The sequence below is a fragment of the Dermochelys coriacea genome, chromosome 3 (genome assembly GCF_009764565.3).
Source record: "Dermochelys coriacea isolate rDerCor1 chromosome 3, rDerCor1.pri.v4, whole genome shotgun sequence".
Classification (NCBI taxonomy): Eukaryota; Metazoa; Chordata; order Testudines; family Dermochelyidae; genus Dermochelys; species Dermochelys coriacea.
In genome coordinates this window covers 195260946-195279508 of record NC_050070.1, presented here as the reverse complement: position 1 = coordinate 195279508, position 18563 = coordinate 195260946, and the positions used below count along the sequence as shown (strand labels likewise).

At 43.1% G+C, this 18563-nt stretch overlaps 1 protein-coding gene across 3 annotated transcripts in view; it reads left to right on the top strand.

The window, feature by feature from the left end:
- Positions 1-12793, top strand: part of SLC1A4 (solute carrier family 1 member 4) — a 33557-nt gene extending 20764 nt beyond the window's left edge. For all 3 annotated transcript variants that reach the window (XM_038393718.2, XM_043512017.1, XM_043512018.1), the window contains 5 exons: positions 1140-1306; positions 5195-5428; positions 6118-6312; positions 7916-8050; positions 9749-12793. In XM_038393718.2, the coding sequence (XP_038249646.1) occupies positions 1140-1306; positions 5195-5428; positions 6118-6312; positions 7916-8050; positions 9749-9983 (966 nt within the window). In that variant the 3' untranslated portion in view covers positions 9984-12793. The remainder of the gene's footprint in view (positions 1-1139; positions 1307-5194; positions 5429-6117; positions 6313-7915; positions 8051-9748) is intronic.
- The last annotated feature ends 5770 nt before the right edge of the window (positions 12794-18563 follow it).

Genomic DNA, 18563 nt, shown 5'->3' with positions numbered 1-18563 from the left:
ATTTATTCTACATTTTAAACTTTTATCTGGGAATATATTTATCTTTCTGGTGTTGAGCAGATACTTCAACTAGCCAGAAGTCTAAACCTTCTGTAAGTCACTGATCTAATCTTTTATTGTGCTTAGATGAGCTAATAAAACAACCTGGGATATTAAGAAGCATGTGTTGTCAATGGGAAAAAATGGTTTGTCAAAACGATTATATTTTTATTAAGCCATGAGAGCATTCAGTCAGATCCTATTTTGTTATTACGCCAAACAAGTCCACAGTACTTCTAGGGAAGTGAGTTCAAAAGGACTGGCAGAGAGCACTTGTCAGCACATCGTGAGCTCGTTTTTGTGAAAAGCTAGATCAGTTTTATTATCCTCTTACTTGCACCAATTAGCCAAACTATTTCTGAGAACATGAAGCATGTTTTCATTTGCACCGCCTAAGTCTGATGGTGCTGACGGAGAAAGATGGATTAAAAACTTTTCACTATTTCCTACCTTTTTTCTAAATGACGCCTGTAGAATGTATCCGTAGCTAACCAATAGCAAACCATGAGTCTAGAATGCAGGAGGCTGTTTGCATAAATGAGTTATTATAGGAGGTGGAATAAGCGTGAATAGGTTTTGGTTCCTCCCACTAAATAATGCTATGTATTATCAGTAAAGATGGGTAATTAGCTATGGCTGATACCTGCTTTACAAAAATATAGGAGTAGCTTTGATACCTGAAATATCTTACAGAACATGCTCCCTCCCAGGGCTACAGAGAATAGACTTTCTAACCTTTAACTAGTGCCCCAGTTCTGTCCTGACCATGAGTGATTTGTCACCATTTTGACCTGTACCAGTCCTTCTGCCCTGATGCCTGCATAACTACTGCTGGAGTCAATGGGGAAGTTTGTATGCATAAGGACTGCAGGATCTGACCTTAACTAGTTCCCGTGAATACTGAAACAGCAGCACATTCCCTTTTACTTCCTCTGCAGTGTTGTTGGGTTGCTTTGCATAATGTCCCTTTCCATTCCTTGGGAGGTTCTGCCATGCTGATTTCAGACTTATCAGACAGCAAAATAACAAAAGGTTCATTTTTATTCAATTCCATAACAGTATCATGCCTAACAAACATGCTGTTTATTTTGATACCACAGATCCCTATTGGCACAGAGATCGAAGGGATGAATATTCTGGGACTGGTTTTGTTTGCTCTGGTTTTGGGAATAGCTTTGAAAAAGCTTGGCCCAGAAGGAGAAGAACTGATTCGTTTCTTTAACGCATTCAATGAGGCAACTATGGTCTTGGTGTCTTGGATTATGTGGTAAGTGTGGTTGTAAATACATTACCATGACAGCAGTGCTTTCTGGTTTAGGAATAGGAGTACTTGTGGCACCTTAGAGACTAACAAATTTATTTGAGCATAAGCTTTCGTGAGTTACAGCTCACTTCATCCAATGAAGTGAGCTGTAGCTCACGAAAGCTTATGCTCAAATAAATTTGTTAGTCTCTAAGGTGCCACAAGTACTCCTTTTCTTTTTGCGAATACAGACTAACACGGCTGCTATTCTGAAACCTGGTTTAAGAATGTCTGTCTTTACCTACCTAGCTGGGTTTTTGATGCCACATTCATCACCAAAGTAAAGAGTGAGTGGCATGGCATCGGTGGAATGAGTCTAGTACTTTATGGCCGTTTTGCCCACTATATTTCCTCCCATGTTTATCTGTGTTGCCTCTTGAAAATAAAGAATGCAGCCTCTTTCTTTGCACATGAGCAGTATCCAGAAGGTCGCTCGCATTGTAGGCTGTCTCTTGAGAATGACAGGCAGTCCTCCAAGAATCAGCTGCAGGACTCAATTTTGATTACTTTGAAAATCAAGCCCTATTTTTTCTAAGCACCAGAAGCCTGGGTGAGTACATAATTACATGCCCAATTTTTATGCAACGTTACTGTGACTGCACAAGCAAGTTGGGAATTTGTACATGCAAAACCCCTATTTGTTTGCACAGTTGTAATAATTGCATGTGCAAACTAGGTGCACAGTTGTGATCACATATTTTAATTCATTTCTTTATTTTATGATTATTTGAAATTCAGGCTCTGAATAAAAACTAAGATATAGCAATACACTCGAAAAACAGAATATGTTTAACTATAACACAACATTACTTGGATTCTAAGGAACGTCCACTTTTGAAGAAGTGCTTGGGTACAGAACTGACAAAACACCAACTGAAAACCTTGGTCCCTTCATATAAGAAGAGTAGTTAGTTCCCATTAGAGTGACAAAATAGGTGAAAATCTTGACCCTGTTGAAGTCAACAGGAGGTTTGGCATTGACTTCAATGGAGCCAGGATTTCTCCTTACTTAAGTCTCATTTATATAGGAAAGACCTCTTTCGTGTTCCTGGGTGGGAAGGGAATGTGGGAGCCAATACTTTCAACATACAGATAGGATTGCCAATTTTAGTTGGACATATTCCTGGAGGTTTCAACACATGACATAATCTTTAGTTAAAGATTAATCTTTAATTCCTGGAGACTCCTGGACAATCCTGGAGGGTTGGCAACCCTACCTACAAACCAACATCTCATTAACATTCCTAATCTCCCAGAGAGCCCTTCATAGCCCTCTTCCCACATCTGCTGGATGTCTATGTATTTTCTAAGGAGGCTGAACCTCTGATGATAGTTTATTTTATCTCCTTCTGCAGAATGGTAATAGCGGGACCTCCCCTTCACCCACTTCTCTGGAGTCCAGCCATTTCCAGTCAATGAACACTCAGAGACCAGTCATGCATACATTTCTGTGTGACATTTGCCATGAGAGTTTTAGATCTCTGCTAAAGTATGAGGAGAACTAACTAGCCTACTATCCAAAGTATAGAAATGAAAAACCATAAGTACAATTGCAGTAAAAGATAGCTGGAACTCATTTGTCCCAACATTTTACAAAAGCTAAGGTCAATCATAAATGTTTCCAAGATTATATATATATATTTTAATCCAATGGTATTTTTTTTTAATTTCAGTTTTTAAAAAGTAAATATTCCTGTGTGGTAGTTGCAACTTGACCTGTGCAACATTAAGACTATAAAGGAAAATAAAAGTGAATCCATTGATTTGTTTTTCATTGTCTAAGCTGAGAGCAAAACAAGAAGTAAAGAAACAGCGGAAAGAAGAAAGTGGAATTTTAAACACTCATCCAGGTTTACTAATCTAAGGTGTAATTATTGATGGGGTAAGAGAAGGTGTTAATTTTAGATCAGATTTGCTAGCTGAAACACTCAATGTCCATATGGATAGGTTGGTTATGACTTTTCACAGTGAGCAACGTCATACTCATCAAAGACCTCTGAAAAGTCTTGCAGTTTCAAAGCATGTTTCTAAAATCACTCTGCTAGAAGAGTTACTCATTTTACACCAGTTTAAGTGAAATCCCAGTCAGAGCCCCAGATTCATGCCTGCCAGTCATTACGTACTGTATACTGAATGGCTTGAGGTTACATCTTATGTAAGAGATCCAAACTGTTAAACTGTCTATGGGAATATCATTCTGCCAATCAAATAATGCTTAGCCAATAGCATCTTACTTTAGGTGCTGACACTGCACCCAGAAGAACCACAACCATTCAGGAAGTCTCTCAAATTATGCTCTGTCCTTTTCTAACTCCATGTATATACATCCTGACGGGTGCTTTTTTTTTTTCACTTGAACTGCTATTTTTTCCCCAAGAAATGGAATGAATTAAACAAAATATCTGACCTTATAAATACATTTCTGTTCATTTCTGTCATTAGGGGTTTAAATTTAAAAGTCTCAAAGCAGCTTAAAGCTTTCACTCTGGAGTGTAATTCCTAGGCTATCAAAAACTGATAGGGGGAGGTTCTTGTACTCAGCTCATTAATGAAGCTAACTCTCCACATTAATCAGCCATGTGTAATCCTTTTCTTTGTGAATTATTGGAATGCTTCTGAGCCTGACATGGCAATGTACAGTAATTCTCACTTCTCCTTCCTTCTCTAAGGCTATCGATATCCTCCTGATATTTATCCAAAATCTCTCACACTTTTCAAGTAACAGTTAGGGATGGGCAAAACTGTTCTTACAAGATAAGTGTCTGGAATCTCCTCCCCTTCTGTGAACCAAACCCAACCATCAAACTTTTAAGGGCTGTTGTCAGCCAGTGGTTAAAGTAAATTGAAATAAGATGGGAAGCCTTCATCATACCAGCCAAGGAGGGGGAGCTGCAGCTCACACAGGCCAGGGCAAGGACTGGGGTACTGTACAAGAGGTGACATTGGTTCTCTCTTGAGGGCAGAGGCAGATTGAGGGATGGAAGAGGAAGGGACATGTCAGTGGATCTACTCTTATTTTGATCCACCAGCTATTGCTTTGGGGACCCAGGGACTGGAGTAAGCCTGGAAACTGGAGTAGCAGCTGCTGTGCTGTGGTGAGAATTTCTTCTCTTTTTATCTCCAGGGAATTCCCCAGCACACAGCCAGGCTCCTTGGGCTGGAGACATGTTTGGGGCCTAAATGCAGCTCCCAAGGAGCTCCCTTTGAGGACTGAAAACTGTTGATGACAAAGGAAACCCCAAACAAATTATTGATGTCCGAAGATTTGGTGTGCCAATAGATGGGTGTGTGTATAGACCTGTAGGCCTGAGTGAGACTCCAGACGCGCAGTTGTAGACAAATACTAGAGTTAAATGCCTTCCCTGGGCTGGCCCTTTGCCTTCTGAGCTTCAGGAAGTAACCTGGCATCCTTGCTGATGGAATAAAACTCCACAATAGACATCTCCTGCACTCTCTCCTATGGGCATGCAATCTCCCTGATAGCTTCTGCCAACATTCCCATACCATCTCCACTCCTGGCAGTGCCACTTTACACCTTCCTGGATGTTACTTTCAGGCCAAGGGCCGATGACAGCTTATCCAGCTTGACAACATCTCCTTGAGTAACGAAGAGAGAGCACAGTTCATTGTAAATTTGTTTAGTGTAAGCGTATAAAGCGCATGGCCCCGTGTAGTCTGTGGTTCTGGAGGCATGGAATTCACTGCAGATTTCACCCCTTCAGTAAGGGCAGAGTGGAAGTTTCCTGGCGGGAAGAATTTGGTCCCTAAAAATGAAAGTGGCATGTGTCTTTTTAAGGCTTGTTCCTCTTGCTTTATATTAATCAAAGACAACCCTTTTTTTTCTTTATATAGGTATGTGCCTATTGGCATTACGTTCCTTGTTGGAAGCAAGATTGTGGAAATGGAAGATATTGTCCTTCTGGTAACTAGCCTGGGAAAATACATCTTTGCCTCAATTCTGGGTCACGTCATCCATGGAGGAATCATTTTGCCGCTTGTGTATTTTGCATTCACACGCAAAAATCCTTTCAGCTTTCTCTTAGGACTTATAACGCCATTGGCAACAGCCTTTGCCACTTGTTCAAGGTGTGCTATTGTGCTTGTTTCTGAAATGGAATAATGGTATGCTAAATTCACATTTTAATTTGAACAAGTTTCAGATGCAAATATTGGCCCTGATTCTGCAAAGGACTGTGGTTAGGCATATGGTATCCCCCTTACAGGTTCCCACTGATGTCGGTGGGACACCAGGAGGGATATCTCTACATCCGGGCATAACCTTTTGCAATATTGATGCCATTATTAGCAATGATGTACAGCCCATATCTCAACAACTTCAACAAACACAGTGTGTGGAACTGGGGAATCTGTTTGCTTTTCCATTTAAAGAAAATCTCTTTCCTAACCATAACCAAGGAAGAAGGCAACACCACTTTGCAAACAAGCTGTGCTTTTGCTGAGAATAGTTATACATTGCTCTTGGCCAGGCTTTTCAAAAGGGACTAGTGATCTGGGGTGCCCCATTTGAGGCATTATAAAAGGTCCCAGATTTTCAAAAAGTTCTGACCCCACACCTGCCATTTGAAAATCAGGCCCTTTTAAGACCTCTCATATCAGGCACCCAAAGTCACTAGTCAGCGTTGAAAATCTTGGCCTAGAATTCTATGTAGCAGTACTAGGGAAATACTAAGAATGATAATAAACTGACAGCTTATGCACTGGGTTGGACGGGACTGTACTGCTCCATGATTGTCTTATTTCCTGTCTGTTTCTAGCTCAGCTACTCTCCCATCAATGATCAAGTGTATTGAAGAAAACAATGGAGTCGACAAGAGGATCAGTAGGTTCATCCTTCCTATTGGGGCCACCGTGAACATGGATGGAGCCGCTATATTCCAGTGCGTGGCAACTGTGTTTATTGCTCAGCTGAACAATGTTGACCTCAATGCTGGACAGATCTTTACTATTCTGTAAGTTGCTTGTAATTCAAACCACATCTCCCTGGCCCCCAAACACCATGCTAAGCCTGGGGTCTTTCTGTTTTTAAACACAAATCATTTTTTAATACCTAGCAGTTCAAATTCCAGACCTACAGTTGCCAGTTTTGGTTGGATGTATTCCTGAAGATTTCATCACATGGCATAATCTTTGATTCCTGGAGACTCCAGGACAACCCAAACCAGACCTCTGAACTGCAGTTGTATGTACATTGCTGTGGAACATATTATTCAACAATACAACAGGAGTCTTTCAAGCTTTATAAACCTCGTTTTGACGTGTAGTGGAATTTAGGGAGGTTTGATAAATTTGGAGATTAAGGGCTAGATCTGAATCTTAAATGGATACTGAGCATCTCAAAAACGCCATTTGTGCAGAATTCTTCTCTCCATCTCAAGCTCCCCTTTCCCCATCCCCTGGCCAACAAGCTAGGTAATTCCATGGCCTTTCCTATGCCCCTGCCTGCCATATCCTCCTTAACCCCTTGTTCTCCTTTACCTCTTGTGTTTGGATGCCAATAAGTCTTCTTTCTTTACAACCAATCCAAACCCTGTCCTTTCCTTCCCCTCCTCACTGCTCATAGCTGTGTTCCTTCCTGCCTTGATAATTTCCTCCCTTGTCTACAGTAACTTCCCTTTCTCTGGCTTTTCCTGTGCCCATGCTGCTGCCCTCCCGTCTATCCAGAATGCTGCCCTCGCCATCACTTTCCGCATCCGTTTCATATGCCTTACCCTCACGTGCCATGTGCCTCTGCCCTGGCTTATGTCCCATCCCTAGCTTTCCATGACTGCCCTGTTCAGAGCCGGTACTCCGCCTATCCTTTTGCATGTCCCTTTTTTGCCCTCCTATTTGTCTATCAATACTGCACCCATCCCTGTGTTAATCAAACACCTTCTCCCTCAAGCACCCTCATGCTGGGCTCTCCCTTCCACACCTGAAATAGTCTATATACCATGAGCCGTCCTTTTCCTCCTTCAGCTCCCTCCCCAAGACCCTCCAAAATTCCTCAGTGATCCCACAAGTAATTTTTAACATCCCGAAGACACCAACATCCTGCATCCCGCAGACATCCCTGGGACATATTGTGGGTACTCCCCTTCCTCCCAGCCATTCCTATTCCTGTTATTTGCTTCCCTTCCTTGCTCTTTTGCTTGCATGTTGTCCATTTGGATCACTTACACTCCTCTGGGCAGGAACAGGTCTAATTCTGACTGCAAAGCATTCAGCATACTTTGATTGCTGTTATCATTTTTCATGTACATGGCACAGAAAAACTCTGGTGCACGTTGCTCATCTGAAAATACACTGGTAGTATTAGCAGCAGAGTCATTACTTGGATAGCTAGTTTTGATTCTTGCAGAATAACGGCACTCAGTACCCAACACTATTCATTTCCATTATTGTACATCAGCAGAACGCATGGCCCAATACGGAAGAATCTGTAGACAAAGAAGTTACATTTGCCCCCCTCCTTTTGCTTTGGTTAAAATTGCCCCTGTAGGAAAATATGCACTGTAACCATTGAATGAGTGTGTTACTGAATTTGCACTAACTCATGTTTGAAAACGTTCTCAGTGTGACTGCCACTGCAGCCAGCGTTGGAGCGGCTGGAGTCCCAGCTGGAGGCGTTCTGACCATTGCTATTATCCTGGAGGCCATTGGACTTCCCACCAACGATCTATCCTTGATCTTAGCAGTGGACTGGATTGTGTAAGTACTGTATAATATATATTATCTGCTGCGGCATATGAAATTGGAAGCACAGCACTGGGGGAACAAAAGTAATAGTCTTGAAAATAAAAACTCAACTCACACAGTTGTATTTCGAGTTTGCGCACACACTCTTTCTCTCTCTCTTCACCAGAAAAGGCCAAGAATAACATAATTCTGTTTCAATTAAATAAGAACTGTGGGGCAGATCCTAAAGTACTTATTCAAATTTTACTTAATCTTTGTTGAGATGAAATTCCCATTGACTATAGTTCCCTGAAGAGGAATTATTTAGAGCTGTACAAGAGGGTATTGTTATAAATTAGATAGAAGAAAAAGAGAACTGAGGCTGAATAATGGGGAAAAGCTTCCTGAGCAATGGCTTCATTAGGCAGTGTGATGGTCTCTTGGGGAAAGCAGTACACATCCTATTACTTCGGACATTTAAAACTAGGTTAGACAAAGGACTGGGGAATATACTGTAGGGAACAATCCTACATTGGCAGAAGTGTGGAGTCAGGGGACAGCCAGTGATCATAAAACAGAGCTAATACTGCTGCCTGAACATGTTATGGGGCAGGTGCAATGTTCATCAGGATTTAGTTAGCTATTTTTGCACCTCTGCTTTCTTTGCTGTTGGAAAGAGCGACATAAGGCCCAAATTCTGACATTCTTATTCAGTTCTGCTCAGTTCTTACCAAGACAAATCTCCCTTCTGAAACCAGCCTAATAGATCCCAGTGTAAAGAGTCTTATCCTGCTATTCAGACTAACTTTCTTCTCATGACTCCTAGATTTACCCTCTTGTACTGCCCTAAATATCTCCTCTCCCAGGGGGAAAGGTTAAAAGACTCCATTTGTGTAGCTCAGCTTAGTGACATGGGAACCATCTGCGAGTACCTGAGAGACGTAGATAGCTCTCCTGTCACTTTAACTGAGCTACCCAAAATGGGGCTCTTACACTTCGTTCAACCAATCCCTTACACACTTTAATCATTGCTGTCCGCCTGTGAGCTCCCACCAATTGGTATGCCTAGCTACAGCAATGTTTCACCTGCTGACTCTTAATCCCTCCCTGCCCCGATGGCCAGAAAATTTATCAATCAATCTTAATAACCCAGAAAGCCTAACATTAAAGTACTTTACCACTGACACTGCAGTGCTAATGAAATAACATGTTTACAGTGCACTGACCTAGTCTGCAGTCAAGACCATTGGCCGGAGAAGGCTATTGAGGCAAATCCTTGGGCCAGGTTATTGTTGGATGCACAAGTCAAGGGAAGAGGGCAACAATCATTCTTCCTTCCACCTCACCCCCACCCACTTCGTTCTCATTGTGCAGGGGACTGAAGTTCAGGAATGGATTCAGGGCTCTCTCTTCCTGTGCTGGTGGAGACAGCTGTGGAGGGAGGCAAGTGGAAGCAGTGGGATAGTGGAGAAAGCACATCTGTCTCAGGGGAGATCACTTGTGTGTGCTCCCCTGTCTCGAGGGGAAGTATTACACTGGCAGCACTGTACATTTCTATATTAAAACTGTGATGATATCTATAGAGAACATCTAATGCCACTGTCTATCCACGAGAATTCCTTCTGTCTCCATTGACTTCAGTGGTGTTACACCAGGGATGAATTTGGCCCCATATATGGAATTGTATTGCTTGCGTTAAAAGGGTACCTATGTGCTTTTGCCATTGACCAGGGATCGAACCACCACTGTTGTGAACATTGAAGGAGATGCCCTGGGAGCAGGTATCCTTCATTATCTGAATCAAAAAGAAATGAAGGCAAAAGAGCAGGAGCTAAATGAAGTCAATGTAGAAGCAATTCCCAACTGCAAATCTGAAGGGGAAACATCACCTCTGGTAACACACACGAACCAAGTCCCCACCCCAGCCAGCACTGCGGAGCCAGAGTCAAAAGAATCAGTACTGTGAACTCGGGGAAAGCTTGCAAACAGGTGGACTGCTGACTTGTTAACATGCTAGACCATTTGCACTGCTGTTAGGGACTGGCTGTGTGTTCATCTTTTGAGTTTCAATGGCAATGAATTTAAAGCTAAAGGCTTGTTAGGCGTGTGTCTGTCTGTCTGTCTCTCCCTGGAGAGAGCAATCAATTCATAATGATGTTATGATGTTTCCTACAACCCATGTATGTGTGTGGTGTGCGTACATGCATACATGTATATGACAACAGTACCAATAAGGATTCTTTTTTGGGTTAAAAAGATATATATTAGTAAAAGTCTGGGGCGGGGGGGAGAGGCTAAACAGAGAGCGCATCCTGGTTGTAGATGAAATTTGCACCACAAACAGGTCTGAGAGCTAGGGGATCCCAGATGGCAGGGTAATGTTATGCAGGTACCAACACTTTGTCAGAAACACCTATTTAATAGTATCTAGCGGGAAAATAGAAAGTGTATTTCTAACACACTGCCCCCCTTGTCCTTTGTGCACACATTACCGCAAATAAATGCTGAAGACCAGAAATTTAAAATCCAATTTAATAGCTCAAGAGAGTCTGATCCTCATTCCATTGCCATGCAACTTTATCAAAACATCCCCAGGAAGCAGACATTGTGGCAGCATTCGCTCTCTATTCTCCTAGCTTTCGGTGATAGAAATCAACCCCGCAACTTTAAACTCTAAAATAACAAAGAATGGATGCAGACAAAAGATCTGCTTTACTCTGTATTTAAAACTGACAAACCAATTTTAATCCAGTTTTGGCAAAGTAATTACACTTGGGCTGAGAACTTCTATAGCAAGTTACAGTATAACTGTGTCTACAAGAGAATTGTCTATAACAACACTGAGTAACAAAGAATTCAGCTCTACGCACCTAAACGCACACATGCATCTACTGCCACTAGAAACTCTTCATGTTTCTTTCATGGCTAAAGTCAGACATATTGGAACACATCCTTTTCCAAGCAACATTTCTCAGACAAGAAAATAATATAAAAACTCAATGTTTAAACTGATGAAAAATCCAAAGCATTATCCCCTGGATGTTCAGAGTAGGGGCTACTGATGGCATGAGAGGGGGAAGGAGTGTATAGTCCAGTGATTCCTGGTAATCCTCCTGGCTCTTGGGACAGCTGTGCCTGCCCCTCTTTGTATGCTGCCCTGGTGTCCCTGTCCCTTCAAGAAGCATAGCCAGCTTGGTGAATGTGCTGCTGTTAGGCCTCTTGTCTGCAGCAGTTCACTCTTATCATGTCTGTTCTTACCACAGGAGATGGAAGAAACCATAGGCCAGGACTTAATGGTGCAAGTTTTAATTCCTACAGGGTATTCTGCCTGAAACTGAGCCAGCTGCTCCCTGATTTCTACACTGCCCCTACAGGGTCAGAGCGACAGCTCATTGAAATCAATGGCCAGGGACTGCCATGGAGATAGGGCCTCAGAATGAACACAGTTCAAATGGTGGGGCTTCCCTTTCCCCATAAGTCAATGCAATGCATAACCCCGGCTCCTTTCTGTGTGAGCCTCCCAAGCGTGTTTAGCATGATTATTGCTTGTGGAACAGCGGGGAGCCGTTGTGTTATTGTTGGCTTGTCTCAGCAATGAACGTTTACCCTAGGTAAAAAGCAGCAATTCTCTCCCTTAGTCTTCCTTTACAAACGGATACACAAGGTGTACACAAGGATCACAGCCTCCACCAATGAAACGCAGCCACCTGTGAGGTGAAATGCAGCACATGCTTAATTGTGCACAGCAATGCTACACACATGCTTAAGATAGAAAGTGACGAATGAATCAGTCAGCTCTGAAACTGCACGTAGAATTTATTCTTTTCATTTAAACCCATGTTCATAAAAAAGAGCACACGACACTCCTTGACTCGTTTTAAAAATACAGTGGTATAAAGAGGCTCCTTGCAGGACTCCCCTTTGCCCAGTAATTAACATGTGCTCACCACCCAGCACCTGACAGTAATGTCACAATCTTACAATCCCCCATAAGATTCCTCCCTATTCCTCTCAGCTCAGGAACACAAAAGGGGCTTTACCACCTGTCCTGAAGGTCAATATGCTAGTGATATTTTGGACCAAGGTGGGGTATGACCCTTAGATTGGAGGGCCCCTGACAGAATACCCTGCCCCCTCCCTCTGAGGTTCCAACCCAGATGTCCCTATCCCACAGTCCCAACTGTGGCAGCATAGTGTGTTCGTTAGGTTCCAGGCCATTGAGAGCCTTGTAGGGCAAAGCTCATAGTTCAGATTCTACACTGTACCTGATAGGTTGCCAGTGCTGATCCAAAAGCACAGGCATCATGTGTTCCCCAAAGGGTGTACCTTGTAACAAACGAGCTGCGGAATTCTGCACCAGCTTCAGTTTCTGGATAGATTTTAGATGGAGCCTCATATAAAGTGCATTGCATTAGTTAAAGTTACGGAGCTAGGCTAATTACTGGAGTTGGAATTTAACCAAGGCTAACACTCCTGCTCGTGCAAAAATGTGCCAGAGGATTTATATGGACCACAAGATTGTTCAGGACCATTCTTCTTAATGTTCAAGAAATCTGGAATCTTGCAGGTAGCAAAACTGTATTTTAAGCTTGTCAAATGAGCCAGTCCTTTCATTATTCTAATGTAGCAAGAGATAACTAAGAGATGCCCTGGAAAATCACTTTCTCAGTGCCAGTCAAACTACATATTTCTTTTGATAATCCTTGTCATAAGTAATATTTCTCATTGTCTGCTCTTATACATGATGTTACTTGCCTTAAACACTGTGCAGTCCTATATGATGACTTTGTCATTTCTATTTGGGTGTTCCTTTTGTTTGTAGTCTTTGAGTTGCATGTACTATGCAAAATTGTAATGGATCCAAGGTTATAGTATCTTTTATGCGAATGACACTGGACATTTTAGCATCTGTCCCTGTTATAACATGGGGCCTGATCCAAAACCCAATGAAGTTGATGAGAAACTTTCTGTTTACTTCACTTGGCATTAAATCGGGTCCTTAAAATAACGTCATTACAAAAAATATTATATAAAAGGTCCTGGTATTCGGCTATAGTACTTATGATGCACCAGACCGTATTACATAAAGAACACCATATTTCAGAACACTTTACAGAATCTGTGGCAAAGGGACTGCATGCCGGCAGACAAAGCAGCTGTTGTGTGCTCAGCAGCCCGGCCAGTAAAGCCAATCACATCTGTACTGCTGCCAGCATAGATCACCAGGATTTCATTGTAATATTGATACAATCTGTAAACAATTCAAATTCCTTTGCATTAACGTGTATAATTGAGTTGTACAATTTCACTGATCCCTTCCGTGATTTGTCTGCAGGCTGGAAACATGTTGAGTCAATTGATTTTCCTTCCATTAATATACCAGTTCCCTTATATGAAATAAGTATTTTTTTGGCCTTTGAATCAGAAGGGGTCATTCCTGTCCCTTCTCCCTGGAGCCAGTGTACTTCACAGGGGTTGAAAGATAGCCCTCCCCAACAGACTCCAGGATGCCATGGCATCTTCTGAGGTTGTGCCCTCCCTTTCCTGTGGTTGCACTGTCTAAGGGGTGGGAGCCAGGGGCCAGGATCATAACAGCATAGTTTAGGTGCTAAGGCCCTCACTTAACCCTATTTAGCACTGGTGCAGCTGTGTGGATTTCATTAAGGTTACTACTGATTTATACCAGTGAGAGGGGAGGCAGAGAGGGAGCGCAGGTGGGATTAGAAGATCTACCAGGTTATCCACAGATATCTCAGACTCTGGTTTAGTGGTGGGTTTCTCTGGCACAAGACCATTGTTTTCTTGACATCACTCCTGGAAATGTTATTCCACAAAATGATATTTCAACGGGATCACCCCACTATGCCAGTCACCCAGCCTATTCCAGCCAGCAACACTCATGCAAATACTGATTGCAGAGGTGGCTGGCACTTCTGAGTTTGACATCGGAGAAGAGAGTGCCACATTGTTCAGCGGGTAGAGGGTCTTTGGAGACTTCAAGGAACCTGCCTTTGCTTTGGGTAGGAGGCTAATGGGAGATATCTAAAGTTTCCTAGTTCGAACAGTCCAAGAAGTCATACAAACAGGAGTATTCTAGTTCTTAGGATAGCAGGGGTCAGCATATCGGAACCCATTGGTTTCACTCTGGTACTTTGAACGTCACTCAGGCTGTCAGTGTGAGGAGCAATCTTTATATTGCAGTTCCAAAGTGCTGCCGTTTTTATTATGACGTGATGTGGCCCTTTTCCCAATTTGTCAGTGTGCTGTGATTCAGTGGTGGGATGTACTATGGGAGGGAATGCTTCCAGTTCAGCGACACAGCCTATGAGAGGCAGTGTGGGCTAGAGATAAGTATGGGATTGGTGGCCAGGAACCCCTAAGGTCTAGTCCCAGTTCTGCCACTGACTCAAGTCACTTAACTTTGCTGACCCAGATTCTCATTTACACATAGGGCAGGTTGACACTAGAAGCTCTACATTAGCGCAACTTCACTGTTGCATCTGCTCCACTACAGTATGTCTGGTGAAGACGCTCTATGCCAATGGGAGAGCGCTCTCCCATCGGCACAATTACTCCACTTCTGTGAGAGGCGGAAGCTATGTTGGAGGGAGAGCGTCAGCGCTTAGGTTGCTCTAATTTGCATTACTCAGTGTGTGGGGGGGGTCTTTTTCACACCCCTGAGTGACATAAGTGACATCGACTCAGGAGGTAGTGCAGACCTGTCCTAAGACTCCTTTACAACAGTTTGACACTGGGACTTCAATGTCTGTTTAAACTGCGAGGATGGTGTAAGAGGCCTTAGGGTAAAAAAGAGAATCTATCCCTCTCTCCTCTTTCCCTCTGTAAATGGAGACAGCATAGTACTAAGCCACACTTTTGTGTGTTAATTGCCGTTGGTGCATTGTGCCTCGGAAGCATTGCAAGGAGTGAGCCTGAAACATAATTTCAACGCATGAAGTGCTCCAGGAGCCTCCTGATGCACAGTCTGCCAAGGCTTGGCGCTGTTAGAGTACGGCTCAGTCATCTTCAATGGCCTTTCTTTAGAATGGGGTGTGCCACATATCCTCCTGGTTCTGTGAAAAATAGTTCCTAGAAGAAGACTAGAGGAAAGAGAAGCAAAGTGGTTATAAACACCACACACACACACAATTTGCGTATATGCTCTTTTTAAAAATGTTTCCTGGAGCAAGAGTTTGGCTCCAAGGCTGCTGTGATATAAATGCTAAAGGTAGAAGGTTGTTGAGTTTCCAGTAGAAAGGGGGTTCCAAGTCTTTCTGTCTGGGTTGTACAGTACCAAACACACTGCGGTCCTGGCTCCTAGTCCCTAGAATGTTATAATAATGTAACAGAAGGGGCTGGAGTCCCCAAACTGCTACCAAATTGGCAGCTTGACACCTTCACTTCCCTTGGCAGCTGTCCCTCTTCATGCTCACATTCCCCCTACACCTCCAAATGCCTCCCACCCATGTATTTATCAGTGGTTAATGCCCAGCTGTGCACAGGTGGATGTTGGTGCGTGAGTGCGATATAGGCAAAGAAAGCCCCACCAATCAGTCAGCACGGGATTTTGGACAGTCTGTTTCCAGCCATATGCTAATAATACCTACCTACCTCACAGGGGCATTGTGAGGGTTAGTTAGTTACTGTCTGGGCAGTAATTTGAGCAAGTGCTGTGTTTTGGAAATGCTCAGTCATACCCGTGTTAGCCTGGGAAAGGGGACTTTTCCCCCTGCTGGTGTGACGGGGGGTTGCCTAACAAGCTTCTGTTTTAAGCAGAGGAAGTGTCAATATATTTCTCACGGGGTGAAACATTTGAATAAAGTCGTTTATTGTTAGTAGTTGAGTTGTAATGGTGCCATCAGGCTGCATGAAACGCAGTAATTGTGAGTACTTAAGATCCTCCTGGGATGTCCCTCACGGTTGGTGAGAATGGCTATGCCTGCCTGATAGACGCAAGCTTAGACGGAGGTTGAACGGTGCTCAATAGTTTTGGACGGAAAGCTCCAGGAAGCAGGGGCTGTGTTTACAGTTGTATATTGTACAACACTGTGCACAGTGTTGGCCCTCAAGAAAGAATAAAAACAAGGGATGCTAGCCATGACCAAATCAACTGATAAAAACAAAGCCCTGCCACCTTCTTGCTGGATAATTCGGCTCCTATGGCATGGTTGCTTATCTGGTAAATCACTTTTTCTTATGAAAACGTATGTTGTATGCCACAGGAAACAAATAAGGATGAAGCATTAGGCAGCTATTGAAGAAAGAGCTTCATCTGTCAGGCAGACCACACACCAAATCCAAAATTATAGAGCACTGGGCTCTGTGTCCTTTCCTTGTGTTACATACCAAACTTCTGAGGCACAGAAACATGAGGTACCTTTTGCAGAGAGAGTCAAGTTTGAGAATGCTCTGGGGCTGAATCTCTATTCATAGCATTCCACAAGCACAGCCCCCCGTTCTGTATGGCACAGCCCACTGACAACGTTCTTGATGTTGGGATCCATCCTTTGCCTCTCAGTCTCGACAGGTGCCACCCTTATAACTCCCCTCAAAGGAGTGAGGAACAAGCACAGGACTGGGAGTCGGGAAACTTAGGGACAGATCCTCAGCTGGTGTAAATCGCCTGAGATCCATTTACTTCAGCAGGGCCCTGCCACTTTACACCTGCGGAAGGTCTGCCCCCTAAATTCTAATCCTGCCACTGATTCACTGTGTGGAGCTGGGCAAATCACTGAAATCCTCCAGCACTCAGTTTCTTTATCTGTAAAATAGGAATAACAATACTTACCTGATGGGGTAGTGTGAGGAGCAAGGAGTTAAAATGTCTATGAAGTGCTCTGAAGATGCTAAGCCCTAAATATTAATACTAATTAATAAAACATAATAATTAACCAAAGACTAAACATTATCAATCTGTTGTGCAACAATTCAAGTCACTGGTGCAGTGTACAAGGTGCAGTGTGTTCTTTATTGGACAGATAAAGGAATCGATCTCTTACAGGTTAGATTCACTGTGCTAGTTCAATGGATGCTTGTGGGGCAATTTCAGATTTGCTTGCATGCCAAAAGCGGTGTGGTTTGATCAAACAAGGGAGTGCAATGCCCTGTGAAATCACAGCCATCCATCCTGATGCTGGATTACATGAAGGCCAAATCAAGTGGAATAACTACTGCTCATTTAGAGCCACAAGGCAGAGTAAGTACTGGGAAAATGTATTTCCCCACATATATCTTGGGTCCTGCTTTGAGCAGGGGGTTGGATTAGATGACCTCCTGAAGTCCCTTCCAACCCTGATAGTCTATGATTCTATTCTATATCTGCTAATATAAGGGTCCCCATGCACACCTTAACACTGGTGAAGGAGGATAGGGATTTAGGGCAGTGGCTGGATGGTTTAAGTTATATAAACACTTTCTGAAAGCTAGGGATAAATCTAATCCTGCTCTCATGTGTCTCCTCATCATTTTAATTACATATGGATGAGCAGTGACATCATTGGAGGGAAACATTAGATGAAACATTGAGGGAACTTTCTGCGTACTAGGCAATAGCCACCGTATGCTAAACAAACTCCCAAGGCCGAAGAGGTGATGAGATGTTAGACAAAGGCTAGAGTAGAAGCTTTACAACTGTGAAGGTAATAAAGGAATCCATTCATCTGAGATATGCAGGAGGGGACACTCTGCTTGTGAGGAAGGAGGAGGAGCTGGGGGTAGGAAGAGATTGAGAGGAATGTGGGGGTTGATAGAGAAAGGAATGGGCTGAGAAGCAAAGGTGGCCATGTTTGCTATGGGCAAATGGACAGGGACTTGTATGGGCTATAGTGTAAAAGATTGCAGGAATTTGCATATTCCACTCTGGCAAAGATTTGTGGGAGGCCAGGCAGAGTGCAGAGATTTCTCTGGTGTACAATTATTGAGAAATAAGCATACAGAGTATGCTGATTCAAGGCCTCTGATAAACCGCTACTGGCTATTAGCCATTAACATGGAGAAATAACAGTACAATTCTGGTTCACTGACTGTCCCACTTTTCTATATGCTGAATGGCTGAGGCAAAAGCTTCTCAGTATAATGCACAACAGCTTTTATATAAACAGAAAATGGAGTTTGTTGAGTGTATTGATGAGAACCATGTTCAGTTACCACTTCATTTTCATGGAGGAGAGAAGGCAACAAGGGAAATGATTCCAAGACCTTTCCAAACGTTGGACAGCACATTGAAGGAGCTTCCATTCTATCTATTCCACGTGATGAAAATGGCTCAGAATTTGTCTAGCTACAATAACTCCATCTTTCCCCCTGAAGAAGTTATACAACTCACACTGATATTAATTTTTCACGTGTCCATTGTGCCGCCCCCACACAGATATCTACGACATTTGTGATGGGCAAGTACTATCGTCCCATTTTACGGTGCAGAAATGAATGCACAGCAATGTGAACTGACTTGCCAAAGGTCCCCCAGACAGTCTGAGACAGAGCTAGGAATAGAACTCAGATCTCCTGACTTCCAGTCCGGTGCATTACCTTCCCCTCAAAATAA